This window comes from Numida meleagris, chromosome 1 (assembly GCF_002078875.1).
Source record: "Numida meleagris isolate 19003 breed g44 Domestic line chromosome 1, NumMel1.0, whole genome shotgun sequence".
NCBI classification, from domain to species: domain Eukaryota; kingdom Metazoa; phylum Chordata; class Aves; order Galliformes; family Numididae; genus Numida; species Numida meleagris.
The window spans coordinates 154141715-154159717 of record NC_034409.1 but is presented as its reverse complement, the minus strand read 5'-3'; the positions used below and the strand labels follow the sequence as shown (position 1 = coordinate 154159717).

At 35.9% G+C, this 18003-nt stretch overlaps 1 protein-coding gene across 3 annotated transcripts in view; it reads left to right on the top strand.

The window, feature by feature from the left end:
- The window catches only part of PIBF1 (progesterone immunomodulatory binding factor 1), a 116970-nt gene that overhangs the window by 12903 nt on the left and 86064 nt on the right, over nucleotides 1-18003 (top strand). For all 3 annotated transcript variants that reach the window (XM_021417494.1, XM_021417485.1, XM_021417503.1), the window contains 5 exons: nucleotides 6610-6743; nucleotides 8755-8863; nucleotides 9756-9937; nucleotides 12548-12673; nucleotides 16293-16391. In XM_021417494.1, the coding sequence (XP_021273169.1) occupies nucleotides 6610-6743; nucleotides 8755-8863; nucleotides 9756-9937; nucleotides 12548-12673; nucleotides 16293-16391 (650 nt within the window). The remainder of the gene's footprint in view (nucleotides 1-6609; nucleotides 6744-8754; nucleotides 8864-9755; nucleotides 9938-12547; nucleotides 12674-16292; nucleotides 16392-18003) is intronic.

Here is an 18003-nt window from a genome sequence, read left to right as displayed (position 1 = left end):
TTCACTCAAGCAGATGTAATTTGCTACTGTGTCTCTCTCTCAAGGCTTGGAGAGTCTGAGAAGGAAATTCTGCTTTTCTTTTTAGCTCTACAAGGTGAAGTATTGCTTTCTTCATCTTGGCTATGTATCTTGACAATGTTTTCCTGGAATTCGGTCTTGATACAGTTTTATCAGGGCTTCCTTTTTGTAGCTATATTTTTTTTTCTGTAGTGTTGCCTTCAGGACTTGGAATCAAATTTATAGTTTGACTGTTATCTAAAAGCTTTGATTAGCTGAAAGACAAAGCTGGATGTATGTAGGACAAAGATCTCTTCTAAGACCTTGTCTCTGAATCAGGATTACTAGCTGTCAGGTTTTACTAGACAAATCTAATAATTTTCTGGTGATAATGTTTCCCAGCTGGAGGAAAAATGTTTCTATAGCCTTCAAAGAATGTACTAACCTATTGCATTCAAAGGGTCAGTTGGCACTAAATGTGTCTGTGTTGTAAAATTGAGGCTCCTATTGCCACCCCAGAAAGACTGTTTCCTAAGATTTCTTCTGAAGTTTCCCATCTGTAATTAAAGGCGGCACACTGGAAGCCTTCCCCAAATTACTTCCCTTCCCCAAAGCCTTCTACTTTCCTGCAGTGCTTTAATTACCAGGCCTCTACATTGTTCTCTGGAAAAGACAGATAAGGCTTCAGTTCTAGGTGGTATGTATGTCCCCTTCTCTTAATTATTATTTATACTTGTGGAGTAAAAAAGCTGCCAAGAAAAATATTCTACCAAAAACTATTAGCTTAGGGCAGTAGGTTAACATTTTCAAGTCTCAGGAAAACATATGTATTTATGAAAACTGTCTTTTCAGTCCAGTGCTTCTCTACTTCCTTTGATATACAGCTGTGGTTTTTATAGACTGCTAGTCATTGTTCTTAAGGACTAAAGGGTGTTTTTCTAGTCTCTAACATGGTGATCCCAATGATCCTTTTCACCTGAGAGCATTTCAGTGAAGAGTATATTCTCATCAGCTCAGATCCAGAGAAAAGGTGCTCTTGTGCTCTTCAGCTCTTTGTGCTCATCAATATCTTCATCGATGACAGGCTCGAGTGCACCCTCAGCAAATTTGCCAATGACACCAAGCTGAGTGGTGCAGATGACACATTAGAAGGAAGTGAAGCCATTCAGAGGGACCTCAGCAAACTCAAAAGGTGGGCTCCTGTGAACCTAATGAGGTTCAACAGAGCAAAGTGCAAGGTTTTGCATTTAGGTCAGAGAAATCCCAGATACGTACACAGACTGGGAGGAGAACTGATTGAGAGTAGCCCTGTGGAGTAGGACTTAGTGGTCCTAGTGGATGAAAAACTGAACATGAGCCAGCAGCGTGCTCTTGCAGCTCAGAAGGCCGATGGTGTCCTGGCTCCGTCAGAAGAGGGGTGGCCATCAGGGAGAGGGAGGTGATTGTCCCTCTCTACTCTGCCCTTGTGAGGCCCCATCTGGAGTACTGCATCCAGGTCTGGGGCCCCCAATACAGGGAAGATGTGGAGCCGTTGGAGGGGTCCAGAGGAGGGCCACCAAGATGATCAGGGGGCCAGAGCACCTTCTCTGCAAAGATAGGCTGAGGGAGCTGGGCTTGTTCAGAAAAGAAGGCTGCGAGGAGGCTTCATTGCAGTCTTCAGTATTTAAAAGGGGGTTATAAATAGGAGAGGAATCAACTTTTTACTTGGGTAGATAGTGATAGGACAAGGGAGAAATGGTTCTTAACCTTCCCTCCTTGAGCTTAAATTAGATGTCAGGGGGAAGTTCTTCACAGAGAGAGTGGTGAGGAGCTGGCACAGGCTGCCCAGAGAGGCTGTGGATGCCCCATCACTGGAGGTGTTCAAGGCCAGGTTGGATAGGGCCCTGGGCAGCCTGGTCTAGTACCAGATCTGGATGTAGGTGGCCCTGCCTGTGGCAGGGGGGTTGGAACTTGGTGATCCTTGGGGTCTCTTCCAACCCAAGCCATTCTGTGATTCTATGAAAAAGAGCTTGTTCCTCCTCCACTTTCTTTTGCACGCAAGGCACTTATGGCAAAGCTCTTCTTACTTAATGTTTCTTTCAGAACTCCCCTGTTTTGAAAGTAGCTCAACATCTTCATTTATCAAGATAGGGCCCCATCTACAGTACTTGGCAGATTGTCAATTTCATATCAACGTACTGAAACAGATGTCTTTATTCATCCGGTTATAACTAACTTCTTCATGACATTTGGGCAGTTGTATTCAAATAAATAATGTATCGACCAATAGTATTTGAATGCATGCTATCTAAACATACTGAAATAAAATGTCATCTTTCCAAGTAGCAGTAGCTCATCCAAATAACTTGAAGGAATTGGTTTACACATCAGTGGTATAGTAGGTTTACATTTGCTGAGGGTTTTAGTTTCTTTACAGTATGCACATGAAGTGCTGGTTTGTGTAAGTGATCCTTCAAAGATAATTCTTTCAAATAAGCTTTTCAAAAGCAGGATCACTTTCTTTCACAGACTTATCTGTAGACCCTGTGAAGAAGTCACAATAGTCCTGCTTGATTGACTGATTAATCTTTTCCCTGCATTTCTGTTATCTTCTTATCCCCAAGGGTTTTTTGAAAGATCAGCTAATTCCTACCATGCTGTATCTCACTAAATTTTGTTCAAAATGTCATCCAGGTTTTGTACTTGGAATTGAGGTATCTGTTTCAGTGTTTGCCTTCAGTTGCTCTTCATTCGAGGTGGAGGATAAAAGTGAAGCTTAATATCATAAAACTGTGGTCTGCCATTGGATCTGCATTTTATGTACATTTTCTGCACTGTGGGTTTAAAATGGTGCAGATCGTGCAAGATTAGAATCTTCTTGCTTGAAACACTCAGCTAGCATCAAGAATATTTGCAGCAAAAGGAAGCCCTTTGTGGCAGGGAGTACTTCATGTAATCTCTAGAAACAGCATGTGCTGGTTAGCACTGGTTCATTTGTTTTAACTACTTCATTGGTCTGAGTTTCTACCACATGCAGTTGGAAAACTAGTAATAAACTGAAGATAAGCCGTGTGCTGGTGATAATAACACCATAATCGTATTCCATGAGAGTAAGTACTGCTTCTCCTTTACATTTTTAAGGGTTGTAAGCTTATTTAAAGAAGTTATTTTTATTTGTTAGTGTAATTTCCAGAACCTCAGTCATGTCCTTGAAAGTGCTCTGTATCTTGATCCGTTTAAAAGCTCCTTTTCTGTTTCAGCAGGACAAAGCTGTTCATCAGGTCTTCCGAGCTATCTCTTGAAGATAAATCAAAAGATAAAGGTGTTCCAGTGCAGAGATGTTAAAATCAGTTCAGGGTACACTAATGTTGTATAAACCAAATTAACTTCATTGCATTCAAAGCAGATCTTACTCTTCCAAAGCACAGGCAGCTTGATGGCTTGTATTGAAGATGTATTGCTATACAAGTCCAGAAGTCTGTTTATGTTCTACCTGGAGTTATGCATACCATCTGGTTTTTTGTGTGCTAGCTTATATACTGAATATTTATTACTTTGCCTTGTCACTTTTTTCCTTGATTGAAATGCAACTGTGATACCTAAGAAGTTAGGTAATTGGAAAACAGTAACTTGTTCAATGGAATTTCATTAAGAATTGTGGTAAATCTTCAAAACAGACAAACAGACCAAAAAATACCCCTTTGTTTAATTATCTCTTAACACTTTGATACTTGTATAGCAGTTTAAAATAATATCTGTTCAACAGTTTGAAACCTGAAGTATATTTTGGTATCGCTTTTCAAAACTAACTTCCTCACATTCCCTGGAGTTATTATGTTTTCTTTGACTTTATCGTGACATTAAGAAGTGATTTGTTGAATAAAATACAAATCTTATTTCATGTTTCAGGTGTTAGAAGATACACATTTTGTAGATATGTAACTGTTGGTGCTTTGGAGCCCTTTATGACAAATTTGTCTGGAGATATGCTTGGAAATGCATTTATAATTCACCAACTTTAATTTTACACTTGTAGTAATTGTCTTCTGGGTACTAAATCTGTAATACTCTAGGAGTTTCAATAGCCCAGTGAAGTGTGTATAAATTCCAGCACAGTATTGGCAGCAGAATGCCAGGTATCTACAGAGGGATTGTATCGAAACTTACCCTTTCAATTAGCATTTAATTTCTAAGTGCTCTTACCACTATATCCAGTCGCAAGATGAGTTGTGTCTGCACTGTGTAACAGGGTACTTGCACCTGTTTGTTCCATCTTTGCAACTCTGGGTAAGTGGTAGACAGCAACTTTAAAAGTATCTTGAATAGGCTTTACCGTTACGATAATGCCATCTTTAAAAGTGATGGCATGCTAATTTAAGGCAATCTTCTATAGTTGTGGCTTGCTTGATGTGTATCATTAATTAGGGTAAACATAAAAATGAGCACCATTATCATTATGTTAGGATGAATGACAGTTATTTCTTTAGAGTACACATTCTTGTTGATTTGTCATCCAGAATCTGCAGGAAAACTTGTGAAGCGCTGTGATTTTTTGATTGTGACCTATTTGATTTTAGTGCAAGTAGAAGTTACTAATTTGTGAAATATTTTTCTTTTTTGCCAGAATAATACCCACAGTAAGATTAGTCGCTCAGTTTAGCATTTTTGTAACGTCTGATGAGCGTTTAGGTAATTTTTTTCCAGAAGGCATTCTGTTAGTTTTTCATTTTATGCTACCCATGAGTTTGGTTACTGCATGTTCTTTGTGCATTTCCATCCCTACCCTTGAGTGTTGTAATTAAGTGCTTTCCTCCTAGCTGACCATACCTAGGAGTCGCTTGCTCTGTCCTAAACTTTTCTAGTTAAAGACAATTACTTTTCTTTTATACACCTGTCAAAAGCATTGCTTATAGTTCACTTTGAAAACTTTGCAGACTTAAACATGTAAGTCACTGCAAAAATAATTTGCAGCAGCTAACTGATAGATTCTGTAGTCACGTCTTAAGGCAGTTACTTGGTTTTGTAGTCACCCTCAGTGAACAATTTTGTGATGTCTATTGGATTTAAGCAGATAGCCATTATTTATCAAGCATCCGTTATCAAGCCTGCCACGTATCAACAACTGTGGTGCAAAAACAAAAAAGAAAAAGAAAAAAAAAAAACATAACTCAGGTATGTTCTTAGAGAATTGTTTAAAAACCAGTGTGCTCATTTGAACTACAAATGGGGAATGGATTAGCTCCGAGATCACAGGGAGAAAATGGGGATTCAGAACAAGCTTATCCCCAAATAATAAATTTCATGTTGTGCAAAATTAACACTTCAAAACTGTTTCCCCCACACTATAGAGATGCAGTTGAGAACTCTGGAATTACTGTGAAAGCAAGTACATTTTGGTTTAATCTCATGTAGTAATCAGATATTATTTAAACATAAAATGTGATGTCTTTAAACTTTACAAATAGTATAATAATCTTCTTCTTGCTTGTAACTTCGTTTTGTCTCGTGTTATGAGTGGTGTAGGAGTACTGACAGGTTATTATCATTTTTTTCCTCCCAGAAATGATCTTAGTAGAGAAAGCAAGAGTGAAAAATACGTGCAATGAAATACAGGGTTGATGTATGTATTGGAATATAAGAGCACTGAGGATGCTGTCACCTGTTTAGGAAATGATGATCCAAGGTGTTAGTTTGAAAGAATGATGAAATTGGGTTATTAGGGAAAAAATCTAGTTGCTTTAGGGATATTATCAAGTTTTTAACAAGCAACTATTGTCCATCGATTTTCTCTAGTGTAAGTGAGTGAATGTTTTTGTTGTTTTTTCATGAAGAAGTTACTTAGTTTCACAAAGCTTACTTGCTTTTCTTAAACGCTGCACTAAGAACTACTAAATTCTAAATTGTAGAAAACTTTGAGAAATGAAATCAGGATTTTAGATTAAGATACAGAGGTATGCTGTTTGTTTGAGGGGGATGAAGGAAAAAGTACAATGATGAAGGAATCTTCATAAGGAATAGCCAGTGTTTTAAAATATAAGTTCTTTCTCTGTGTTCCCTTGCTTGGGTCCTATTTTCTAGTTCCCGTAATAGTGTCCTAAGATATTTACAGAGATAAATGGGGAAAAGAAATTACTGTGGGAATGGAATACCTGTAAATAAGCACCTTTCTTTTTTTTTCCCCCTTTTTTCCTTCTTCTACCGTATCTATGATTGACATACAAACATAAATTACCAGATTAAATTTGGGAATAACTGGCTGATTTTTTTTTCCTCTAAAGTTTCTGAATCACCAGCCGTCTTTCTTCTTTCTCAAATAGACCAGCAAGTATCTTCACAAGCATACAGGCTTTAAAATGTTGTAAAAGTAGTATGACTTCTGTCCCATAACAGCATACAGTGTACAAATCTGTAGTGTGTATGAGGGCTACGGGTCTACAAAGATGGGTTAGTGGACAAAAGCCTTAGGAAAAAAACAGGTCATCAATCAACTCTCTGCTAGATGTCCAAATACTGAGACAAATGGAAATACTACCACATGAATATTTGTAAGCGGACTTCACAACCTTTAGTCTGCGAATGTTTAAAGGAATTATCAGTGTAGCTGTGGTCATTTTAAAATGTCTTACCTTCTAGAGCTATGAAGACGAGAGGAGAAGTCGATCAGAACTTGAGGTTAAATGCCAACGTTTAACGCTGGAGCTGGCTGACACCAAGCAGATGATTCAGCAAGGTGATTACAGACAAGAGAACTATGATAAAGTGAAATGGTAGGTACCTCTGTACTTGAAGTTTTCTACTAACGTGAAAGGTTTAATAGATAACTCTCTAGTTTGGTCAGTCAGGGTTGAAGTTCCATTTCGTGATTTTTTTGACTCGTGTGCACCTCATATTTTTCTTACTTCTGTCCACTAATGGCTCAGTTGTCTCTTGTGGAATAAAATGAAAAACACTTCAAAATCTGATGCATCAAATTAACTTTCTAAACATTTATATTCTTCAATTTACTATATTTTCATAAGAGCCTACCAGTTGCATTACATCTAAAGACGTGGGAGATGCTGATATTAAACATTTTTAAATGCATACATTTTTTTCAGAGTTTAAAAGCTATCATCTAACAGAAGGCCCGGTGCTTAACTGCAGTGTGATTGCACAGTGAATAGAGAATAGGACCTTGGAGATTCATGTTTGAGAACTTATGGCTGTTAAACATGTTAACGCTTAAATCTTAAAGGATTGTTATAAGAAGTCAGATTCTAAAGTTCTGCTTGTTAGAGAATGTTAGGATAACCTTTGGTTTAACTGCAGAAAGATCAAGTGTCTCTCTCCATTTAAAAAATGAGTTCTTGCCTATGCTTTGAATGGTCACATCATAAGCAGAGGAGTGAAAATGAATTTCTTATAAATATACTCACAGACATATACTTCACAGTCCAGCTCCCCGATGCCTTTTTCAGTGTACTTACAAGTACAAGAAATCTGGTCTTTGGTAGATTTGTTGGGAAATGGATTCAAAAATGAGATTTATGAATAGAAAACGCTCTGTCAGTTCCTTGTTCATGTTGAATAAGTTCAAATACTGTTACTAAAACAAATGACTGTGCCACTAACCCATTTGAAAGAGAGTCTGTCTTCTGGATAACTGTTCACAGCCGTATATACTAAAACAACCTTGGAATCTACCTGAAAACTTGTTGCAAATAGGATGGATTGATGCTATGGTTTGCTTCCTGTGTGCAACTGCATCTTATTAAGTGAATTGTAATAACTTTCTTGTGAAAGGCCCCAGTGTTTAACAGTGTACATTTAAAATAAGTCTTGAGTTGAAAAAGGCATGAATGAACGTGCCAGAACTATATTTGAGAGAGTAGGTTGTATTCATCTAGGTAGGCACAGACGAAGGGGAGGGGGAGAGCATTATTGGCATGCCTGCATCAGGATATTTGGGAGCATTACAGGAGTTAATCACTTCCAGACTCATTTCTGGCTTTAAAAATTCTGTGTTAAATCTTCTGGTCCTTGTGTACTACAGGTTATCTCAGTTTTAAAACTATGCTGTGTGTAATATAAAGCTGGTTAGATTTTTTTCCCAGACTTCAGGCTTATACAGGCTCATTCATTCCATGTTCTGACAGGATTAGATACAGTGGTGACACAGCTGCTTCTTTGTACATACGGAAATCACTCTTATTGAGGACACCAGCATAAGCTTTGCAAGACTGTTATATGAATTTTTAACGTGGGAAGAGTAATACAACTCCACTGGCATCAAGTGACTGTATAGAAGGGAGAGAAGAAGATGAGAACAATTCTTCTTTGCTTTCTATCTGATTAGGAAGATGTCTGATTAGGATGAAGACTAGGGTCTAATCAGACTAAGGTCTTCATGCAAATTCAATGTCTACAAAAGATTCAAGAGAATGTCGTAGGAAATAGCATTAAAAACTTGACAAAACTAAAACGTTGGTCAAGAGTGCTTAAAACTCATTGCTAATTGGAGAATTGTATAGCCCAAAGTTATACTAAAGAAGAATAATCAGAAGCAAATGAAATAATTTAGGATAAAAATTCAGAATCGCTGTGCTGTAATTAAGGATTATTGTTTAAATACTTAAGAAATTCTTTCCTATAATATGATTCAATTGCCAGAGCTAGTAACTAAGAAAGATTATCACTAGTGGTGGAATTCAGTGTCATGAACTGAAAGAAGCTGGAGAAATTAAGATCGAAGAGGATTCTTATTCATTACATCTGACACATTTTACCTTATTTTCACAGCGAACGAGATGTATTTGAACATGAATTGTCAGAACTCAGAAGAAAATACGAAATACTGGAGATGTCACATAAAGCACAAGCTAAAGAAAGGAGTGATTTATCAAAAGAGGTAAACATTAAACTTCTCTTTTTGTAGTTCTCTTCTTTGTCACCTCATTTATTCAGCAGTCAAAGGACTCAGAGACGGATATGCAGAGTGTTTCCAAATGTGCTACCTTGATCTATAGGAATTTGATAGGTTATACTCAAACTTCCATTACTCAGTATCCATTATCACTATTTCTGCATCTAAGTTCTCTATAGGGAGGATTTCTTCACTGAACCTCCAGGATTAGTTTTTCTTAATTTTTTTTTTTTGGAGTGAATCATCCAAAGCTCTCAGTTAAATAATTTTTGTTTTCGTCTGAGGTAGGTTTAACTTTACAACAGCTTTTCAGGAGTGAGAAAGAGGTTTTTATTGAATCTCAAGAAAGAAATTATTTGGTTTCTGTTACAATTGTCTAATTTTCAGATGATTTGTAGCTAAAATGTTTTTTTTTAACTGGGTTTATGTATAGAAATCTTCACAGGAAACACCAGAAGAGCATACAGTTGTGTTTACACGGTAGGTATTCCAGGGGAGGAGGAATTTTGAGTGTTGTAGCCAGTATGATGGTGGATTCACACCAAGACTCAAAGTCAGTAGGTGTAATTTCTGATTTAGTAGTATTGAGTACTATCACTACTTAATACCTCACTGTTAGTAGATACTCAGGAATATTAAAGGACACGTGACATTTTTTCAGGTGCCAACTACCAGAAATAGTGAAAATTCATAAAATCAAATTTTAATTGAAGTCTTTTTTCAGCATAGTACTTGATCGACTTACATTAACCATAATTATAATATATTTCAGTTCAATAGATTTACAAAAGAGAATTAAAATGAAAAAGCAAGCATCTGTATGTTGGTTAAGTATTTCTCTTTAAGTTCATGTTACAGTGTTATTTTTAATTTATAGCTGGCAACCATACAACAATCCCTCAACCTCTTGCAAAAAGATAAAGATTATCTTAATCGCCAGAACATGGAGCTTAGCGTTCGCTGCGCACATGAAGAAGATCGTCTTGAAAGGCTTCAGATTCAGTTGGAGGATGCCAAAAAAGCTAGAGAAGAAATGTATGAAAAATATGTTGCGTCCAGGTAAGTTGTGTGTTCACTTCTGTCAGTAGTCAAGCATGTTTAACTGTTCTGCCTTGTGTATGCACAAACCCTGTTTAAAATTTTTCAGCTTCCAGAAACTGTGTATTGCTTCCATATTTGTGTAGCTAGAAAAAGAACTTTTCTTGGTTTTAGCAACTATTTATTTCTTAAAAATTTGATATGGGACTCTGCGGCACTGAAAATATCCGTATTCTTCTCTATAGGTAGAGATGTACTAAAGTAACTTTAATTGCAAAATAGAGAAAAAGGATTCTAAGTGCCTATGTTACACTTCTTTTTTTTTTTTCCCCAATGACCCTTACTAAAACTAAGAATATTTGAAAGATAATCTAATTTAGAGAATAAAGTATTTTCACAAACATAAAATTGGACATGTATGTTTCGTATCGGCTCTCAGTCATTCCTCTCTCAAGTTGGAATGCAGATACTCTAACAGTAGGCTTGAGAAACAAACTGATCATTCTGTGCTAACTACAGTGGTAAACAGTGTCAAGTTTTTGTGTTATTTGAATTGCTATAGGTATAGGTATACAATGTCAACTATAAAATTCTACATTAGTTAGTGATGTCTTGCTTCATACGTAGTGCTATACAACAAAATTTAAAACCATGTTTAGATTTTCCTGACTCGGAATTCAAGATAATCCAATTCATACTACATCCCTACATCCAGATGATAAATAGCATTTCAAAATTTACCCCAAAATGACATCAGATACTTGCCTATATGCACTCTGTTAATGGTCAGCAATATCCTTAGAACAACACCAGTGGATTGAACAAACCTCCTCTTGAGCTTAAGAGAGTTAAGCCAATTCAGCTTTCCTTCAGTTGCATCCTTTTGTTTGAATCAGCAAGGTGGAACTGCAAACAGCATCTATAAATCTTGTGTCTTTGCGTAACCTTGCAGAACAAATATGATGTGTTCTAAATATGAGTCTCTTTTAACTACTAAAAGACAAATTGTTTCCTAAACAGACATTTTAAGAGCGCTGTACTGAAATTATCAGCTATAGGGTGACGTTGAAGTCTCGCCACTGGAGGGAAAGTCTAATTTCTGCAACTATAGAAGTAGTACATAGCTATGGTAATAGCAAGTAGTAATGGTAATAGCAAGTCACTGTCATGCAAGTACCAAGAAAATAATAATGCTACTTGATTCTGTATGAGTTGTATCCTGTTCACCATTAATTTATTTTGTATGCGTTAAGATGTATAGCGCATAAAGAACTGAAAAAAATGGCTAATGGGGACCTTACATTCCAGTGTAGTGGTTTTTTTGGGATCATTAACTACTTCATTGTATCAAAGATCTTCACAAAATGCCTTGCCACAGTGTGGTACACTTAAGGAAGGAAGGGAGAAATATTTACCTTCACCTTGAGAAGTCAGCTGAAATTCAGTGTTTTATTAAAAAGCAAACATGAAAACCTGAACAGCGTACATTCTAAAATAAGTAAATAATTCCAGGCTTTTGTTCAATGCAGAGGAGTTTTTTGTGAACTCAAGTACTGATTTCTAAAAAGCACAAGCTATCCCACAAATCCCAGAATGAAAAATATTTAATGGTTATAAATGCATGCTTAATATAACTAAAATAATAAAATTGTATCTATTTCCAGACCTGTGATGTCAAATAGAGGCTTCACTGCAGATTGATTATTCTTAAATAGTAGCTGAAAGCTATCGAATTTAACATCCCTTTAGCTGTTCAGTACTTGCAGTATAAGCCTTTGTAGTTTTGTAAGAGCAATTCTGTATGGGATTTCCTCCATTCTCATGTGAACTTCCAAATTTACAAAAACAAAAGATGACAATGTTAATCTGAAATGAAATAATTTGGAAAATAGTTTGGAGTCACTTAATATCTTCTACTTAAAAATCTAAATATTTCAGTTAGTTTACAATGCTGACAGGATGAGTACTCAAATCTTTTTTTTTTCCTCCTCAATTTCACAAATGTCTATAGCGTGTAATTTTTGAAGTTTCTTGTGGTGCTTCGCATCCAGATGAGAGGCACAAATAGTACACAACAATATTTTGTTGTAGCTTGGGAGTATTCTGAGTTACTAAGTTAATTTACCCTTCCAAGTGAGGAAGAAGCTAGAAAACTTTGGAAAGTGAGCAATTAAAAACATCTGAAGTGCTTAATTCACAGAATCCTAGAATTAGCTAGGTTGGAAAAGACCTACAAGATCATCCAGTCCAACCATCCACCTACCACCAATAACCCCACTAAACCATGTCTCTCAAAGCTATATCTAAATGTTTCTTGAACACAATTAATATAAACACTTGCAGAAATTCTTTGCCACCCTATACAAGAATGTTTAGCGTTACATTGCGTGATGAATCAATTTCAAATTACCTGTATATTTTACAGTTTGCAGAAAGCTCTTATTCCTGGTAAAATTTTCAGTAAATTTACAGAGCAACGTAGACTGGTATGTATTCCAAGCAAACTGGCAGGAAAACAAGTAAGAATTGAAATATTAAACTGTAAAATGTGCTTGTACTGCTGTACCTGAAGTTTTTGTGTTTATGCCATGCAATTCATTTTACATTGCTGTGTCATGTGTTTATTTACAGGGACCACTATAAAACAGAATTTGAAAAGAGACTGCATGAGGAATTGGAACAAATAAGATTGAAAACAAATCAAGAAATTGAGCAACTTCGAAGCGCTTCAAAAGAGATGTATGAACGTGAAAACAGGTAGATAAGACGTGTCAATAACAAAATTAGGGCAGAAATTTCCAAGCACTGTTTTTTGTGTTGAGGCATAATCAAAGTTGACTGGCATTAGGTGAGAAATGAAGTTGTAAAATTGATGTGAATCTTGTAAATGTTAAAAAGAAATGATTTTTATGTTAAAGATACTGTTAATGATGAATATTTATTACAAACAGATTTACATTTACAGTTTCAATTAAAATAACTATTAAAATTCTTCTAGATAAACATGAGTGGTTTGAGATTTATTCAGATGTATAGTGTTAGTTAATTCAAACAAAACGCGTTGATTTTCTTGTCATGTTGTATGGACAGACTTGAAACCAGAAAGGAAGGTATTGATGTAGAAAGTAAAGCAGAAAAAATGAGAGAAACAAATAAGAAATCTATAGCTTTTAAAAATCAGTCTGAGGTTTGCAGCATTTTCATTCACAAAAGCACTAATTTCTTGTAGGTTATTATACAATTGTCTTTTGAAGAAGATCCTAGTCCTGCCAAGACCTACAGGTTGAGTTTTCTAAACGTGTTGTCTTGTTAAATACCATGGAATTATGTGAAATATTAGGCACATATATGTCTTTAGGGATCCCCTTAGAGATTTAGACTATTAGTACTGTATTTTTTTCTGAGCTTTTTTTTTCTACACTTGTCTTCCTTTAAAATGGGAGGAGCACTTAACAATTCTTTATAAACTCATCGTAGATGTCCTGAAAGCGTCCTGTGTGGAGAAGGAAATGACCAGAGTAAAGAGATATTTGTAGCCTCAGCATCTGTTCTTCTAATAGGCAGCTTTGCTATTGCTCTGAAGAGTGTGTAAGGAACGTGACTCTTGCTGTTGTCTTCTAGCCAACTGAAAGGTTCTAATTAAAAATATTACATCATTGTGTACTTTTGCAAGTGTTAGTGAAATTTATATATAACAAACACACACATCCACGCCATTTCCTGTATTCAAATCTATGTTCAATTACAAAGAACGATTTGATTGTTTGTGGAGACTCAACGAGGATCTGTATATCATTGAGAAAGCTATCAAAGGTTATTTTGTTTGCATCTGGAACAAATTTGTGGAAGCTTTTTTCCTCACTTTGAAGTAATTACTTCTGAAATGTAAATCCCTTAGATTTGACTTCATATTTTGCAAGATAAATGACTTTTAGTTTGCGATCTTTCTATAAAATAATTAACAATTCCACCATGAGATGGTGCTTTTCTGTTTGAGGTTCCCCTCAATGGTGGGACAGATGGAAGCCCAAATGGCAAGCAAAGCAGTTTGTGTGTGATGTGATGAGATGCTGATTGACTGTGGCTGAAAATAAAAGTAAGATGCTGGTTTTATCTTCAAGCTGAAAGCACAGAGCTAATATAATACTCAGCTCTTCTTACTCCTTTCCATTTGCCGAGCCTGACAGGATTGAAGTTTCCCTTGAATTTATTGATAATTGTTTCACACTTGGATGAGTCGGTTCAAGAAGCTAAAATAAGGAGTAAGGAGGAGTGGAATCCAATTAAAGGATGATACTTCTAGCCTTAACTTATTTGGGATCAGTTTCATTTGTTCAGTTGCAGTCATCATTGGCAATGTTTGCATTAGCAAGCATGAATGAATTCACAGAGCCCTGGAATGGCCGCATAAAGTTTTACTCTGGATTAGCTATAGTCTGTTCCTGTAGGTTAAACACATTTAAGTGGTTTTGAACATGTTAGGCGCTCTCCTTGAGCAGATCTTCAATCTGACTAGAATCCAATTTATGCACTCCAGTATAGTTTTGAGGTGAGACATGCAATAAATGGCAGTTGTTAGTTTGAACCGAGTTTCCTGGTTGTCTCCAGCTACCCAGATTCTGTAGCAGTCATCTCCAAGTTTGCTAGCTGAATTCCTTTTTGAGAATGCAGATAATGCACTCTGGACACTAAAAGGCATTTGGCCCCCTTGGGCCCCTTTAGCCCAAACCAGCCCAATTCTGCTTCAAAACCTCTTTTTCTCATTTACCAGACCTGTTCATGAATATGTAGGTAGTAGTCCTGTCCAGTTTCAGAGATTTTTCACTTGTATGATAGGCTTGCCAGATACCTGCTGTTCCATGTGGCCTGTATGTACAGCAGTCAGATATGTTTACCTTTTTAAAAATCATAATCATATGATCTGTAAACTGGCAGTGTCACTAATTTCCTAGCTTTATTGAAAATATTTCAACAGAAGCTGCATCACATCTGTGATTGCATCTTGTTAGTTGAGTAGTACTTTACTCATGCTGTTTTTTTCGCAGTACAATTTTCATTTAATTAAATTAACAGTTAAGCAAAATAGTGTATTCTCTAAACAAGTGACTGTACACCTACCATTTAATTATTATCCCACTTCTCTTCCTTTAGTCTTAAGATTGCAACTTCACACTTCTGCACTAAGACTTAATATGGTTGACTTCATTGCTGTTAACATTAGTTGCCGTATTCTTACATTTTGTTAAGAACCAGTATAAATAGTCTACTCTCAAGAAGAATTGCTGAATTTCACCAGTAAATTTTGCAGGCTAATGATTCTATTTTTAAGGCAAATTCTGTCATCTTTCCCATTTCTCTCTTGTACTTGAATTTGCAGTGTTCTGCTCACGTAACACGTTAACAGGATTCCTTTTATATGAAGCCAAATTGAAATGAATCTCTAAGGACATCTAATACACTCAAAATGCCAGTGGGTGTTCACATCACTGGAGCAAACTGTAGATCTCTTCAAGTAAAATCCTTGAAAACGTTCATAACATAGATCAGACCCTCAGCAACAACTGTTCTGTGCTTATTGCTGTACACACTACTTAATGATGGAAATACAGCTTATAAGCACTAAGTGCCAATTATAAAGTGGCGATAAACTGTACTACTACTGTTAATACCTATATCATTTTTAACATAAGAGTTGTATGTGTTATTCTTAGTTCATGTGATACTGTTCTGATATGTATAGGTGAAATGGGAATGAGCTAGTTGAGAAGCCTTAACTGATTGTTGGCTAAAACTTTGAAAAATTACAGATTGCAATTAAACACATTATTTTATGGCTCTGTCTGTTCAGATTATGTATGATGCCAGCAGTAGAAGGCAGAGACACCAACAATACGTAATAACCTATATGACTGACTGTCCAATTGGTTGTATGTGGCAGTAGGATTTCTATGCCCAGTTAATCTCTTCTTGCTGTACTTTAAAAGTTTTGAATCATCTCAGTTAGGAGGACACCATTCCCTTGGATTTAGTGATGTACCAAGTATAAATACATATAAATATATAAATTCATTCCAATAATTGGAACGTATTTAATTCTCAGAAAAAGAAAACTAATTTGTAGTTCTTGTATTCTGAATTATTCATGTGTTTCTGCATAAAAATAGGTACTCTGACCATTGTTTTTAGAATTTCAGAATGAGAAATGTTGTTGATATATATGAAATATAATGAATAGGCATAGAGACAGACGTCCTTCTTTGCTCTATCAGAATTGAAGTAGGCAGTATTAAAGTTAAGATCAGTCAGTAGTAATTTATAAAACTAAACAGTCTTTTTCCTAACAGAGTATTGACAGAATCGCTTCTGTTTCTTACAGAAATTTGAGAGAAGCAAGAGATAATGCTGTTGCTGAAAAAGAGAGAGCAGTTACTGCTGAAAGGGATGCTCTAAGAAAGTACGACCAACTCTTAGAACAGTAAGTATCTTTTAAAAACGCAAAGAAATGTAAAAGTGTAAGTACATTTGTACTGAAAGAGTTTTAGGGAAGAGGGATGACTGGTTTGGCTTTCTGCCTACAAAGAATAATTTGAATTACAAGAATTTTGTTTAAATGAAGTTAGAGATTTAATTTCAGTAGTATTTCTTTTCCCAATACCAGTGCAGTAACAATGCGGACATTTGATTCTTCTCCTACAGTCTTGTAAAGACAGGCAGTCTTAATTATGCCACTCATAGAGAAGGTGTATTTCATGCTGTGCCTTAGCAGTGCTTAAACTATGAACTTTATTTTTTTCTGGTTGAAGGTGGAAAGTTATCTGTTATGATGACTTGAGTTAATTTTTCTGAAGTGTGGATAAAGAGCAGTAGTCATGAACTGTTATGCTTGCTACATGCTTCTCACTGCTCTTTTTCCTCCCTCTCTCACATTCTATATATTAAGCGCAGTATCTGTACAAAGTTACAATTCTGTTCATATGGATGGGGGAAACTGATTCTCTGCTGATTTACAAGCAGTCTACTATCTTGCTTTGCAGTACCTTGTCTTCATTTTTTGCAAATTTAGAATATTAGGTATGGTAAATAATGGGGTAATTTAAAACTACTCTCCATAATCAAAGCAGTTCGGGGTAAGTTTATCGTATGTGCTTAATTTTTCACTTGGTTCATTGTTTCATCTGCATCTTTGTTCCAATAAGAAAAGCATGGTGCTTTAGCCATCTGTGCCACTCAGTCATCTTGTTAAAGGAAGTACTTGATGTGAACTTGTTTGCTTGGAGCTGTTTTTAGTTGTGCATAGTAATCTGTTGAAATGTTAACTTGAGCATAGGCACAAATTATTAAAAAACTTTTTTTTAATGATTAACTCTATTATGGTGACAATACTAGTGAAGAATCTGCATTGCCCCAGGATCACTCATGTGATGTGCCATTTTTTTCATACTGTTTTTTTTTGAGGAAGAAAGATACTCTGCAATCATTAACTTAAGAAATAATTTTGAAAACTTTTAGGAATAAACTTCACGGGGGGGGAGAAAATTAGCAATATGCTATTTGTCATCATCTTAATTAATACACTTGTGCCTCCATCCTACTGTCACTTTTCCTGTAAATAAGTTCTCAAATTAGGTAAAACTCCTATTTCCACTCCTTAAGTGTTGATTAGTACAACTTTTGGAGTTCAAAGAAATAGCTTAGTCCCCAGATGATTATGCTTTTTAAAGAAAAAAATCCACTTAGGAAAATGAAAAGGCCGTATTTCGCTTCTTTAAAATAAAGGCCTCTCTTTAAAAATACCCTTCTTCTAAGTCTGTACAGTTGTCAAGACTGTGACTTTTCCACATTCCAAGTAATTTACCAAAATGAACCGCAAAATAATAAATTGGCATAATGAGATGGGATAAAAAATGCCAAAGTCTGAAGTTATTGTGAACTGAAATATGACGGTTCTGTGGAACAAAGAAATTTTCTAATATAACCAGAACACCCAAGAATAAAAAAGGAATACCTGTGTCGTCCATTGCTGTATTTAAGTGATTATAGCAGCTAGTTCTGCTTTATTGAAAACAAGTTGACTCATCATAGTTACG